This window comes from Triturus cristatus, chromosome 4_1 (assembly GCF_964204655.1).
Source record: "Triturus cristatus chromosome 4_1, aTriCri1.1, whole genome shotgun sequence".
NCBI lineage: Eukaryota > Metazoa > Chordata > Amphibia > Caudata > Salamandridae > Triturus > Triturus cristatus.
In genome coordinates, this window is record NC_140585.1 from 1,272,648,130 (window position 1) to 1,272,663,936 (window position 15,807).

Below are 15,807 nucleotides of genomic sequence, written 5' to 3' on the forward strand. Positions count from 1 at the left end.
AGAAAAGCTTGAAATTATTAGGCCATGTATATTACGAAGGGGTATGAAACCTGAACCAGCTAAAGTGGAAGCGTTGTCTAACACCAGTCCCCCACAGGACATTTCTATGTTATGATCATTTTGTTGGAATGATCAGTTACTGTTCTAGATGCAAACAGGACTTTGCTACGGTCAATGCACTGTTACAAGAACTGACAAAAAAGAATGTGACTTCTCATTGGTCACCTGAATGTGAGAAGAGCTTCCAAAAAATCAAACAAGCTTTTGAGAATGCAACTGATATGGTTTACTTTGATCCCAAACTTCATACAGAGGATGTAGTTGATGCTAGCGCTGTAGGGTTAGGTGCAAACTTGGCACAGAAACAGCAGACAGCAGAATGCCCAGAGACATATTGTTGCATACACCAACAAAAGCCTGTCACAAACAGAACGTGCTTACTCGCAACCTGAGAAAGAAAATTTAGCAGTGGTCTGGGCTTGGGAATACTTCCATGTGTTCTAGTACTGATCATCAAGCAATATTTGGCAAACCCAAAGCCAAAATGCCTCCTCGAGTTTAACGTTGGGGGTTTGAGGTTGTGAGAATACAACTATACAATTCTCTATCGTCCAAGCAAATATAATAATCACGCTGACTATTTTTCAATAGTGCCATTGCAGTGTCCTGGTACATCATCTAAGACAATGTAGGCCTACATCAATTTTATTGTGAAATAGAGCACACCAGGTACCTTGTCTTTATGACAAATCATCACTGCCACGAGACAAAATAGTGACATGTTAAAGGTAAGCCATTTTTGCTCATCTCTGGCGGGACCAGCAATCTAGACCGCTCACTAATGACAGTGAATACTTGAAGACTTGAAAAATGTAAGAGATGAGCTTTCAGTGACTCAAGAGGCCTCATTCTGGGAGGTACCTGAAATGTAATTCCTGAGAGTCTATGAAAACAACTGATTGAAGTCGCCCATGAGGGACATTGAGGAATAGTTGCCACCAAGACAGTTCTCCATGACAGAGTTTGGTTCCATTTCTCGATCAAAGGGTCTAAAAAGAACTAAAGACTTATCATATATGCAACTGTCTTTCTCCTCAAGTCATGCAGCACCCTTTGAATGTGTTAGAATTGCCACATCATGCATGGGAGAGAATTGCTATTGATTTTTTCAGTCCTATTGAGAATGGACATCATCTTCTGATCATCATTGATGAATACTCCATTTTACATTGGCGGAAGGCCTTTCATCCACTACACATGAGAAGCTAGTCAAAAGTTAGATGGCATCTTTGCGACATCGGGTGTGCCTGCAATGGTCCATCTTTCAAGAGTTGAGAATTCAAAGACTTTCTAAATCACCTCAATATAAAGCATCAAAAATGCACTCATCTTTGGCTCCAGGCCAATGATCTGGTAGAACGGTTCATGAGTATTTTAAAGACAGCGTGCTGCATTGGAGAAGCTCAACCTCAAAGATGTTTTGAACACTACTCTTTGAGCTTACCATTCAACTTCTCACTCAACGACAAGGGAAAGCCCTTCAACTCTATTGTTTAGAAGAACTATGATGACCAAGCTACCCCGACGGACCAACCTCAGAACCAAGAATGAAGGAGAAATTCATACTATGGACTCTGGCCACAAACAAAAATGAAAATATATTCTGAAAGACAACGTTATGTAAGGGACGTCATCTTTACAAGCAGAGATCGAGTGCTTGTCAAACAACATCGAAAAAGAAAGTCTGCTGCTCCATTTGATGCTGAACCATTTATCATCAGTAATACTAAAGGACACATGGTGAATGCCCAGCATCTGGGAAGTCCCTTATGAGAGATTCCTCTCACTTTCGACATGTGGCCCATCCCTCACCAAACATCGATGTTGATGTAGATATTGAGCCCAGACAGACTGTTGGTGACTCTGTCTCTGCTGATGATTCCACCTCAACTGTGCAGATCACTGACACTTCGACTGCCAGTTCCCAGTTTCCAGTGACCCGATCAAGATGTATGATTCAGGAGCCACGATGATTAATTGAGTAATTATAATTGCCTGTATTAATTGGGTAATTATAATTGCCTGTATATCTGTAATCATCTGTGTATTTATTCATGTGTTTATTTGTGAATTTATTCATCTATTTAGTTATTTATAGATTTTAAAAGGTTCTAACTTTTTATCGAACAAAGCAAGAGATGTAGTGTCTTGTAAAAAAAGAAATTCTGGAACTCCTTTGGTTCCCATTGCACACTGTAGGCATGTGACGTAAATGTTGGAGGGATGAGTTGAAGACAGGCTTAGAATGTTGAGTTCTGACTTACACACAACACAAAAAAGACATGAACATCCACTCTCCGTGTGTGACTTGGTTACTGGTGGGTACTGGGGCTGGTAGGATGCTACAGACATCTTTAGCACTAAAAACCCTCACTAGAAGAACGCCTACTGTACTGCACTTTTGTTAAGTTCCTGCAGTTTGGACAACTTAGTTAAGTTTATAACTTTATCAAGGAAAAGTTTGAAATGCTTGAGAACTTAACAAAACAAATGAGATATGGATGAAAATGTTCCTTCCTGATCAACTAATTAGTTAATTGAAAGTTCTAATAAACCGTTGCCTGAAATCTGAACAATCAAACTTGGTGCAGAGTACAACTTAAAGCATTTCATTGTCCAGATAATTACAAGTTGAAACACTTCCAAAAAGGGCCTTTCATAATAACCAGCGTGCAAACCACATATGCTAAGTAGATGTCACAAGTGACAACTAAACACCAAAATCCAGGCTGTGTCTATTAATTATGATTTACTGTGTGACAATTTTGCACCAGCAGGCCCTACTCCTGGAAACAGGGTTTCCATACATTTGCTGGTGGGAAAACATTTAACAATTTGTACTATACAAATGTTATCTCTTTTGGCTTTGGCTGGGTATTTACAATCAAAACAATAGGCCTGATGCCTCTGGCAACTTTCTCCAATGAAAACGAAGGTCAAACTCTCTTTGAGTTTCATCATGAACAAACAAAAAGCAGATTTACCTTAATATAAATGACATGTAATCACAAAGCCTAAAGACTTTTTTCCACTCAAAACATTTTATTGGTGTTTCAAGGAAATATAAACAGTCTAATGAGGTATACAATTCTAAAGCACAGGCTGACCGTGCAAGAAAGGGCCTGCTAAAAACAAGCAAAGAAAAGCATATTAGTGCAACAATACCGGGGCTCTAAACACTGCACCTCACACTGTCAATGCCTTGTGCACCCGTTCCACCCCCCTCCCTACCTTACATTGTTCCCAAATGTGGGAGGTGACGTCATAGCAAACCCCTATAGTCCACCTACAGTACATTGTTTCTGGTACATTCCCGAATTCCAGTCCACACTATACCCTCTTCCATATACTCTTTGACTTATTGGTGTTCAGCTATCACACAGTCACTGAAAAAGACCCAGCGTTTTCCACCTTGGGCAAAGAGCGCTATGTGCCATCCCCCCACCTCCAGGTGCAACACCAACGGTTTCCATTTGGCCTGAAATAAAAATGTGGGTTCTGTGTATATTGCTTACTAGCCGTTCCACTGCCTGAGTAGCCCACAACCTGTGATACCACAGCGTTAACACTGGGCATTTCGTCATTTTTCGGTAGTGCGCTATTGTCAGTTGCGCTGCCCCCAGACACTGGAGACACATGTGCCATTTGTCCCTAGTGAGACATGCCCAGTGAAGAGGCTTTATGCCCAAGATCATCACTTCTGGCATAGACGGGATCTGGAAGGTTAGTACGTTCTACCCATCTTATCCCAGAAGGGACAAATCTTCTGGCATTCCCACGAAATGAGTAGTGGTGTTTCCAGAGCCCAACATCCCCTCCAGCATCGACGGGAGCATTGCAGTACATAAGGTGTAGTTTGTGAGGGGTGTAGGGCCATCCGTTCTAGACTTTGTAATGTATTTCCTGCCCTAAAGTGGAGGTGGAAGATGCACGTATGTCTCTCTGCATCGTTTAAGCGTTACCTAGATACCCAAGGCCTGTTACCACTTCCTGTTGTGTCGGCAAGTCTTTGGGGTCTCGTCTATAGAGTGTTGAGATTCTGGTTTTGGGGCAAACAGTTTGGGGAACTGGATCTCAAAGGGGATTTTGGCTTTAGTGGCCCCCGTCCGCAGAGCAGTCTGAGTCACCCAGTGTTGGATGTGTGTGTAATGGAGCCTCCCCGAGTCTGATACCTTATAGATTTCTTTGCATCGCTGAAAGGAGATACATACCCAGTTATAGTTGATGGGGGTGTAGGGGCTCGGGTATGACACTGACCACGCATAAACATGTATCTATCCTATGTCCTAAGAGTCGTAGTGCCAGGGGTGCTGATGTATGTGATGTATGTGTTGAGGGCTCTCCAGACACTCGCGGTCCCACAGCAGTCTGCGGGCTCCAGCATGGTCCGTCCATAAGTTGCCAGTTTTGAGTCAAGGTCAAGTTGGACCACTCCACCACCATCCTCACCTGTGCATTCCCAGCTATTATGACTTATCAGACTCATGCAGATACATTAGTGTCATGAAAGACCATTACAATCAGCCAATGGCTATTAAAGTGAAATGACCAATATTTGAATGAACTATTATACAGTGGCTTAAGAGCACTGACCTTTTGTCATTTCTCTGTATTTAGATTATACTAGCCCTGTAAACAGATAAAGCTGTGCTTGGCAAGATCTAAAGCAGGAAGAAATACTTAACACCAGAAAGGCATGAATGTTTCGACTAGGCTTGCTCTATTTAACCCCTTCAGCGCGGCGGGAATTCCCCCGCGGTGCTGAAGGGTTCGAGCGCGGGCGGGGCCATGACGGAACGGTTCCGTCATGAGCACAGCGCAACCGATGCTCATGACGGAACCGTTCCGTCATGGAAGGGGTTAAATACCACATACATACAGACACACATAATACAAGACAGTCAGAGGCACCACGGAAAAAGAGTTTGCTAAACGCTTTCTTAAATCCAAAGCAAATTATTTAATTTTCCACAGAGGCAGCGCTTAATATGTGAAACAAAAAAAAAAGTGCCAGGGCTCTCCTCAGGAGGCCACTGCAGCTTGCACCACACATTGCCCATGTCATGCTGCCAATGATAGTAACAACACAACTACTAACCATCACACTTTGACAATTCAGAATATTCCAGGCCCCCAAATCTATAAGAATGGCTTGGGAGTCGGGATTGAATTAATAATTGACTGTTGTTGTGATCATCTCTAAATTAGCCAGACAGCGCCACCTTGTGGTAAACTGTCCCCAGGGCCGGTGTGGACAATTAAGTGTCGGTGCCGAGCACAAGAAACCGACTGCCTCAAATTAAGCACTGCATAGAGGCCACTTGCTTTTAGATATCCAACCTTTTCATTGTTAACATCTACTTTTACTTTTTCACCTAAGAAGGTGGTTACACATCACCAAAGTTTTTGTCCCAAATCACAACTCCCCGTGTATAGTAAAGAACCAATACCCTCTTGTAAAAATTACACAGAAATTAGAAAATACAGAACATTCAAAAAGTCAAGTTAAAGGAAGTCAAGAGAACGCTTATCCACCTTTAATAACAAATCTTCAAATCATAATTCAAATTAGCTTCAAAAAGTAAAATATCCCTTTCTCTACCCTTACACCCAGCTCTTTATGCATTGCCTATGTAAACATCATGCTGATAAATATTTTGTTCTGTTGAATAAATTAAGCATCAATTGTTCTATTATAATACCCTCCAGTGTTCTATTTTAATACCTTGATCCTCAATACTGAACTACAGAAGACATGGTCTTGGTGAATGCAGCCGTTTATAAGGTCTTCAAACTTGAGGGCCTAACTTATTGAATATTTGAGAAATATCTTGACTAGAAAATGAACAACTGAAGGTCACACAATGAAGAGGTAAAGTGCCGAATGAAATCACTCATCCTTAGAAAGTCCCTCAAAGAGAATGATGGTTAAAAGTCTAAGAAACTGCTTGAAGGTATTAATGTGGTTCTTCAGCCTTGATATTCCCTGCTGAAAGATTGAGACAGGGAGTTGCAGGATAAATAAGGACATGGATGATACCGTTCAGTCTTGATGTTCTTCAATTTTGAATGGTTTAAAGTTAGAGTGGCAAGATGAGAGAAAACATGAGCTGACAAGTATTTGTGATGTTGCGCAATACTTTGTGTGCAGACCACTCTTACTTCAATGGTAGTTTGATGTTGTTATAAGTTTCAACCCTTTTTTTCTGATATCTGTAGACGATTTCTGTGATTAACAAGCACCTGATCCAGAATCAATAAATACAACCTTGTTTGGTTGACTCTTTTTCTGTGCTTAAACCCACTCCATAAACATTGTATAGTCTATTCTGGATAGACAAAAGCGAAGAAGAGCTTGTAAATGAATTAGAACATGAATGAATATATGACTATGGAAGGAACACAGTGGAAAACTAAGTAGAAGAATCAATTAAGCAGCAATTAACATATAAAGCGATCAAGTAATTATTAAGTAATCACATTACTTAATAACTGAATGAGTCACATAGATTATGAATCTGAAGATGAATCAAGCAATGAATTAGTAATTCATTAGTAATGGATGGAGTAAATTATGAAATAGGAGTAGAACTAATGAATTAGGAGATTAGTAAATCCAGTGAAAAAGCAAAAGAGAAGATGAGGCAATGAGTAAATCAGAACACAAGACAGCACATGGAAAAATGAAGAAAGGAAAAGTGGCTTATTAAATAGAGACTACTGGGATGCAATAGGAGTTAAAGAGAGACTCACACTAGATGCACGATTGATACAAGACAAAGTTAGGACAATAACAAACTGTAGATTAAACAAAAGAACAAATGACCTACAGAGAAAGATAGTATATATTAAAGACACAATTGTGGCACAAAATTGCTATTTAACTCTTAAGCCGGGGTAATGTGTTGAAGAGAAACAGATCCTGTTTCAAAGCAAATCTCATTGTCTGCACCAAACCTACCTTTTACCTGTCATGGGGTAGAAGGCAAGGGAAAGATAGAAGCCTTGAAAGACTGGATAATGAGCACAGTGAGAGAAACCAAAACTTATAAAACCATGATGTTTACTAGAGAAATAGGTGAGATGGCACAGGAAAGCAGTAAACATGACCTTTTCTACAGCCAACTTTCCCAATGAATTAATAGAAATATTTCCGATCAATGCTGGTCAGGTAGTGAAAGGAAATGATTGAGAATCGTGCCAATGGGTTCTCTCCTGCCCAGTACCTTTCATAGTGGGTGTGGTACGGGTCATCTTTTTTCTCTGCCGTGGGGACATCACCAAAGACGACTGCAGTAAAGAAAAGAAGCAAGAGTCAGAGCAGGATGATGACAAAGGTGAAGAAATTTGAAACAAAAGCAAGGTGTCAAGGTATCATTTGGAAAAAGTCTAAATTCCCAGAAATACTGTGGAAGTTCTCTCAATAGTGATCACTGCGTAGAAAACAATGGTCCATCATGGAGAATGGAATCTGTTGCAATTATAAAATTGTGATGTGTGTACTTATCCACTAACCGAGACAGAAACCTTCACTAAAGATTCCTAATAAGAAATTACAAAATATTCACATGTGGACATTTGTTATAGCAGAGAGATCACATTGACATTTAAAGCAATCTCCAGGTGCATCTAAAAAACTCGTCTTGGCTGCTATTGACAGAAACAAAAAAGGCATAAAAAGAGCATAATTTACCACAAAATAGCTACAAAAAGAATAGATGTGTGATTAAAGCTATGGGCGGGAGTATACAACTCTTGCTAACAGTTGCAAAGTATATGAACTTTCTAAAGTTGTGAGCTTTTGCAATCTTCATAAAGCATTACTGAAGGGTGATATTTTTGCAAGACAATTCCCCAACTAAAAATTAGCTATTGCTGATACTGTATTTTCTCAGCAAATACAAAGTTTATGGATTGTTTCTAGCAATTTAAACTTTGCAGCTTTGTGAAAAGATTAGAAGAAAATGCCATTATGTTTTTTGAAGAGAAGAATTGCAGTGTTGTATTTCCCTTGTTAAAAAAATGTTAAAGCATTGCAGCCTACAAATGTGGGACATGTCCTAATGTAACAATGTGTCCTGCAAATAGTAACAAACTCTGAATAAAGTGTTCTGCCAATAAATGTGAAAATGGTGACACATTCAAATCTGGAGAACAAAGAAGACAAAAAAACCTTTATTCCACTGCTAATCTGCATTCCTGAATCCTAAATATATATGTATATTCAGTGAGCTTGTAAGAGGCATCCCTTCTATCAATTTTATTTTTTTATCTATTTAGCCAATAAGGGTAACATTAAAATAAGCACTTGCTTTTGACAATTTTGTGAGACCTCTAGATTGCGACCTAGGTTAATGATGTATAGCATGATATAAAATAAGCTAATAATATTAATAATATTGTTATTTACTGCACACCTTCCTACGTTTTTCCTGTTACAGTTGTTGAACATTTGTCAAAGCATTACATGTCCTAATTGACAGATGCAAATGTAATCAACAGTACATTTTAATGGAATTATTAGATTTTCTTGCGATTAATTTTTTCAGCAACTCAACTGAATTTTGTGTTTCCAAAATCAGACAATGAGAACCAGCATGTACAATGCAGACTTCCCCTGTTGCATCAAGTTCCATTTGGGATATGGTATTAGTCTATTAATGGTTTCTCTATGGTTTGCAGAAGAATATCCACAGCTTCATAATTAGCTAAATCTCATACACTCATGTTTCTTTGCATTGAATTCTCATATATTTAATACATTCAAATTTCATATTTTCATAGATTTTAAACAAAACATACAAATACTGATATTCTGTTCCAGAGAAATATTAATTTAAATTATGATTGATCCTTCATGAATCTTCTACATGTAGAAAGGACCCAGTAAACTAGCGTTCGCCTTGGACCAGTTTTGGGTAAAAAACAAAAGCACATATTCTTTGATTTTAACACCTTCAGACACTACACTTTGTCCAGCTTCTCTCTTTCTTTCTCAGCACCTGTGGCCATAGTGTTACGTCCGAAACCCCCCTTTAATCACGGTATTGGTCTGGTTTCACCATTATTGTTTGCTAATTTTACCATTGTACAAAATTGTATGAAGCTCGGAAACTAAGAGGGGTCAGCAAGACAGATTCGAACCAATGCGATGAATATGATCCTAATGGCTTTACTTGGATGGAAATAAAATACTTCACATTTTTGTTTGTTGCGTTGAAATTACTGTCGTTTTGTTTAGGAGCCTTCTATGTATACCACCCAAACTATACCTGTTCCTAAGAGGTAAATATTTATTTAAAAATTAACATGACAGACTAGAATCATTTCACCACTAGTATTAAGGCTATGATGCTTTATATGACAGTATAGAGGAGTTTAGGTGTCATTTTGCTCTTGCTAGAGATATTTTATCTCACTGTAATAGGCAAACTATTCTTCTTGCACTCTCCATCCATGACTTCACTTCTAAAGACCCATACGTATGAATCGATGACAGTTCATGGTCTCTGCACAAATCACATACATGTGCTTTGAGTAGATTCCTCCAAGGTTGATGGTAGAGAGCTGTCTGTTTGATTCACTTGCAAAATGAGGGTCTTTTCTTAGATGTTTTACATGGATTTGTGTGAATCCCAAATCAACTGTTTGACTATACTCATCTGCATGGTTGGAGAAGATGACAATCTATCTCCAACCATGCTACCAGGTATCAAAGAGATTAGAGAGAAATAAAAGCAGTCTTTTATGAAGTCCTGCATCTCTGACAGTCACCAACAATAGGCATTTGAGAATGTTACATTGTTTGATGATTTCTGCTTGAGATTAGAGACATGTTATGACAACATTCAAAATATGTCCCCTTTAGATAATGTCTGGTTGGCCTCGATTATTATCTTATTTGAGATGAACCGTCAACAGGGATTGATGGGAGAAGTCATGCCAGTACACTGGGATGTAGGAGAGCACCAATGACTTTGACAAAAACTGAATTAACCATTCCAATCGAACAGAAACTATCATATAAATAGAATTTTTTTTTTTTATCGTTTGCTTGATGAGTCTAAGACAAGTGGAGTTAATTATTTATAAATTCCAATGATATTCAGATCCTGTTTGAAGAACTAAGCATTACATATGTATATCGAAAATTAAAATTATGATTTAAAGATGAACAATTCTCAATCAACTTCAAAGTTGTCATTCCATCCACCTTCTTGGAGATTGATTGTCCACCCACTGGCCACCATTTTCACATGCATCTGAAGAATTCTTACAACTCTACACGCACATTACTATTCTAGACAAAACCAGAATAGGCTTACCTTATGAAAGGGGTTGAGAATTCTGTCTTCATCGATTTCTGAGTGGAGAAAAAAGGATTGACAAATTGAAGTTGTTTTCTAACTGGCCTGATCTTTTGCTATGACCTCTGAATGGAAATTATAAATTGAGGTAAAGCAAAATGTATCCTGCATTGCCTGGAATCTAGTTAACAGTGTTCTAGAGTGTTTCTGTGACACACATTCAAGTAGTGTCTTGCTTTTACCCAAAGATCAATATTTTATTCAGATTCGCCCAAAGTGTTGCTGGTATACATGCATCGATCATAAATTATCAAACAATGTATTTGCAAAACTCAGACTGCCTGTGATTCTGAATTCTCATCTCTGCGATCAAATTAGCACTCATGAGGCCAACTCCATCAGCACATTTCAATCCACTCTCACACATTTGTGGTGAAAATGTAATCAAAATAATTTTGAGAAATGTGGCTGTAAAGCATTTACCTTCACCAGGGCTTATACTCAACAGCTACCAAGGTAATTGACCATTCGGTATAGTTTTGTGTAGTCATTATTCAGTGTTATGGTGATCAATATTTCTTTGCTTTGCTTCAGATGACCTTGAATAGCCAAAATGTACATAGATTTAAAAAAAAAAAAACATAGACTTTCTGAAATTTTAAGGATATTATTTTAAACTATAGTTCTAAATATTTTTTCCCAAATTAGGGCATGCTCCCTTTCATACTTTTAATATTACATTGAACACAAGCATTTTTATCATCTTGACCTACAGGAAAAGGGTTTAGTCCATAATGTATTTTTATAAAATTTCTATGATTGAGAACACTGCAGCAGGGTATGTTCCCTTGGCTTCACTTTCACCTTTCTCTGCCTTGCTCTAGTTTATATTTTGTTGCTGCATTGATAACATACAAAAAACTATATGTTTCTTAAAATCATTAAAATGAAGAGCAATTTTGACTAAGAAATTAAAGTACTGTAAAATAACGCCTTTAATATGTAAGGGTGAGTGTCCATGTACAGCACAGTCAGTTGTAGTATTCATTATTTTGTATGTTTCTGAATCATCTTGTGTGTTTTCCACAGGGGCCTGGCCACTGGGTAAAATTTTCTTATTTGCTCCCGCTCAAGGTACTGGAATCTGCTAAGCAGAGGATGCACTCAAAGTATCCCATCGCCCCCAGTTACCATCAAAGGGGGTGGGCTGACAGTCGATTGGTTGGTAACAGTAATTCACATTCAAGGTAACAGGACTTTTTATCCTAGGAGATGGGTCTGTAAAAATCCACCTACATGGGCTCTGCTTACCACCACCAATTACATTTAACCTCTGAAATGTAACTGTATGGTACACATAATATGAGTTGCTAGGACATAGTTACTTCAAAGCAAGATGCTGGCTCTCCACAGACTCTGCCATCAACCTTTTCCTGTGGATAACCCATCAAAGATCCTGTTGCAAGAAAACAGTCGCTATACGCTTCACCAGGATGTTTCCTCCTTTTTTCAGATGCCTGTCTTTCAATGTCTAAGGTGAACTTTACTGGACATCCATTTCCCTCCTAATTCACCTCCTAATCATCAATGTAACACCCAAGTGAAAGTAAAAACAGAAATGGCCCTTGCTCTGTTAGGCTAGGAAATTTGAAATTAAAGATGGCAAACCTTAAGACTGGGTGCTGACTTGTTTTCTATGCTGTAAAAGCCATCTAAATACCAGACCTTTGAGCCGGCATTTGGCTCTTTTTAATTTCATCAGGAGATTCTGCTAAGGAGCAGAAAGAAGCATTAGCAGGGCAAGAACTTAGTCACCCTTCACCTTGAGACTATGTCTGAAAGGCTCAGAGGAGCACCTGAAGGGTTCATACCTGCCAAAAAAGGAGGGCTTCTGCTGCAACCAGACTATACATTGACAAAAGTCAAAGCCCCAATAAGATTGCAACCTATGTAGACCACAGACCCAAAATAGAATCAGCACTGGAGCCGCAACGCCACTCACCATGATCAAAGACAGATGAGAAGGAGCCTCTGTCTGTGAGCAAAAAAAAAAGCCCAACAGCTATAGGTGTGCCTGAACAACGGATTTTCATCTCCGGTTTGCTCATATGGGTTGCTTTTACACTGATCGTGATCTTGATGTAATGTTCTCAAATTATCATCACTGATAAAATATTTAGTGCCACCCTGACCAAAACTAGGATGTCCTGCAGCCATGTTGAATGCCTCTCTATTTACGTATTAGTGATTTATTAAGCACCATGTGTTACTTGAAGTGTCACTGAAAGAAAAATAGGTCAAGAGAGAAGATTTCGCATGAATATAGCATAGGCAATTATTATAGCCACCAGAAGGTTCCATTTCATCCTCAGAAGAAGCATATATCATCAGACCAAACTGAGAAATGTAATTGCCCCAAAAGTATGAAACAAAAGTAGTTTTGGCCATCTCAGCACTGGCAGGTGTGTAGACTATAATTAGCCAGTCAGTTCGTGAGAGCGCTCAGGGCAAGACTGAAAGAGCAGAAAGATCTTCAGTTCTGTTCTCAAATTGAGATGGTCTTGTTCTTGGCTCTCGGTTGGGGTCAGGTATGTCAGGCTTACGGACAAATTGTACATACGTTTTTGCACCATTACCCTTCAATTGAAAGGTGCAGAAGTGGTCCTATTGTTGGATGCAAATCTCAGGTTGATGAAACACTTTTAGCTGTCGGATAGTTTATACCGGTATCTCAGACACCAAACCAAATATGTTCTGTCAGGAATGCTAAATCTGGCAGAGAAATTTAGTAAGAGTGGAAAATCTAACCTTGTTGTGGTTGCATTCTCCTCTATGTGTATTTATCAAAGCACTCCACAGAAAAGAACCTTGAAATCTAAATGTTTTGCCTTGCCATGTCTGACATTTAAAGTTGGAAGATACAAAACAAAATTTAAAATAGATGTACAAGTTTCCATTACTCCAATATTTTGAAATTTACTTCCTCAAAAATACAGAAGCTGTGTTGTAGGAGATACAAGACACCACTTCAGCTGCATTAGTTCTGGGTCAAATATGATCACACATTTGAGAAGAAAGATCACTTAAAATATATACATATTTGTTGTAGTCTAGTCAAGCATTTTTGGAAGACCAAGGCAGTTCAAACTCAGCTGCGAGTGGGCATGGGCATTAGTTGCAATCACCTTATCAAGACTGTAGGAAGTGGAAAAGGTCTAAGCACAATTTGAAGATGAAAGACAAGCTTTGGAGGTTGCTGCAATTTGTTGGAGAACAGCAAGACTTGGGGCTATTAATATTGCAAGATTTCTAACCTCTCGAGTAAAAAGCTGGTAACATCCTGTCAACATTCTCTCAAGTTTAGATGAGATAATCTCATAATTTTTAATTCACCATCTCTTAGCGGTCTGTGTCAAGTGCAGATAGGAAATATTAGTGTTGTCTATATCTTAGATGCAATATAGGATTTGTGAGTTGTCAGCATATAGATAAAATAACAAATTAGAATCATATAGTGGTCAATCAAAAAAGAATAGATAAAGACTCAATAATAGAGCGATAGATATCACTATTGAGGAACCCCCAACAAATCAGTTTTTACTCTGATACATAAGACACAAATTGGATTGCTTGAGTACAATTGTAGAGGAATGATTCTGTCTGACAATGGCTAAACCTTAGATTGAGCAGTCAATTAACAATTTCAACAGAAGTAGGCGGTCCTCAAGGCTGAACACAGCAGACAGAGCTAGTTTCCGACTAGAGAATCAAAGCTGACTCCACCATCTGAATCCTTTTGTCCATGGATGAACCTTCACAGGACTGTCAGCTCAACAGGATAAAAAGGCCCACTCTAAAAAGGGCCCCCTGAAGCTTTCTTATTTTTTTATTGCAAATGCAATGAAACGTACAGGGGTCATGAGCGACAAACCTTATTGCTCACCTGCAATAGAAATAGCCATATTTTTACATGAGATATATATAGCATGATATACTCTGGAAGATTAATATATGAAGCTCTTGAAGCCTGGACACTGCACACTATGGATCCTGGACACAGCCCACCATTAAATATACAGAGGTTTTTTCTAAGTTGGTAAACATTTTCCCAGCAAGTCCTCGATCAATTAAAGATTTGTCTTTTTATACATATTGAAAGCACACTTAATGTCCGTTGTGCGTGACCATGCAAAGAACTATTCTGATTGTTCTTCTCTCTAATAATTAAAATCCACGTTTTAGTCTTTCTTCAGAAAAAAACGTGTTTGTATGACAACTCAGTTTTTGTCAAAATGGTAATTTTATTTTTTGTGATTATTTCGAGTAGTCAAGTCAAATATAATCAGAATGTCAGCAGGAAAATAGTCACTCTGTAAATATTGTATCCTTGGTTGCCCATCATGATTAGAAGTACTGATTCTAAGATAAAATGTTAAAACTGGTTAACTCATAAGCTTGTGGATAGTATATGATGAATTTCACTCAACTGAGGTGTACTATTTTTTCGGCATAGTAGTTATTTAGCGAAATATATCCTAATCATCAATTCATTGAAGGAATAAAACGTCAACTAGTTGGTTTATTTTAAATACTTTACAATCTTTATGATAATTCCAAAAAGCATCTTCTGTTGTTGGATAATAACATTCTACGTGTACAATTTTATTTCAAATGTCTATGTAGACACCACTTATCATTTCATTAATTAAACAAGAGGTATATCACATAAGAACAACGAGATCTAATATCTGTTTTCAGAAATATTTGTAGATCTGATTGAGTGCAATGAATAAATGAATTACTATTGAAAACCACCTTTACATTAAACTGACTACACACAGATTATCCAAGGGACAGCAGCTTGCTCTATTTCATAGCATAAGTTTTTTGCACAAACGTTTAAAGGGATATTCTTATACCAATCCTAGGAAGAGCTTGTTTACGGTTTGAGATAGCTAGGTTCTTAAGAGATGGGCCAACCTCTTCCACGTTTTTTTCCATACCAACAACAGAAGAAAAAATGATAAAAATGATAGACTACAGTCATTGACATTGACATTGACATTGACTTTCACAGATGGAAAATCCCATTTGCAAGTGAGAGTTGCACTTGGCAGATTACCTTCCATCAAAAGGTTCCATGATCCTCAAAGAAATGCTATGTGGTTAGGCAAAGCAGAGTGAGAGACTTTGCCACTGGGCTTCTACCACCATCACTGACTCAACGCTCCCTGAGTGGAGACAACCTTTCCGAAGTGCATTGGGTTTACCGAAAGAGGCTCATCCGCACACAAATCACAACTATCCACCACAGCCAGGCAAGACCAGGGTAGCTTCAGATCCCTATCTGCATCCTGACTGACATTTATTGCAACAAAAAGAAATCATATTTTCCAAATAAATATCAAATGCATTAGTTTCATCCAAAACTGCATGTAAC

The 15,807-nt window shown here is 38.4% G+C and overlaps 1 protein-coding gene across 2 annotated transcripts in view; it reads right to left on the reverse strand.

Moving 5' to 3' along the window:
- Nucleotides 1-15,807, reverse strand: part of PPP1R1A (protein phosphatase 1 regulatory inhibitor subunit 1A) — a 368,279-nt gene that overhangs the window by 117,055 nt on the left and 235,417 nt on the right. The window contains exons 3-4 of one of the 2 annotated variants that reach the window (XM_085654772.1): nucleotides 10,386-10,423; nucleotides 7,287-7,350 (exon numbers count right to left, since the gene is read on the reverse strand). The exons of the other annotated variant lie outside the window; for it this stretch is intronic. Coding sequence (XP_085510898.1) covers nucleotides 7,287-7,350; nucleotides 10,386-10,423 — 102 coding nt within the window. The remainder of the gene's footprint in view (nucleotides 1-7,286; nucleotides 7,351-10,385; nucleotides 10,424-15,807) is intronic. 2 annotated transcript variants of the gene reach the window in all.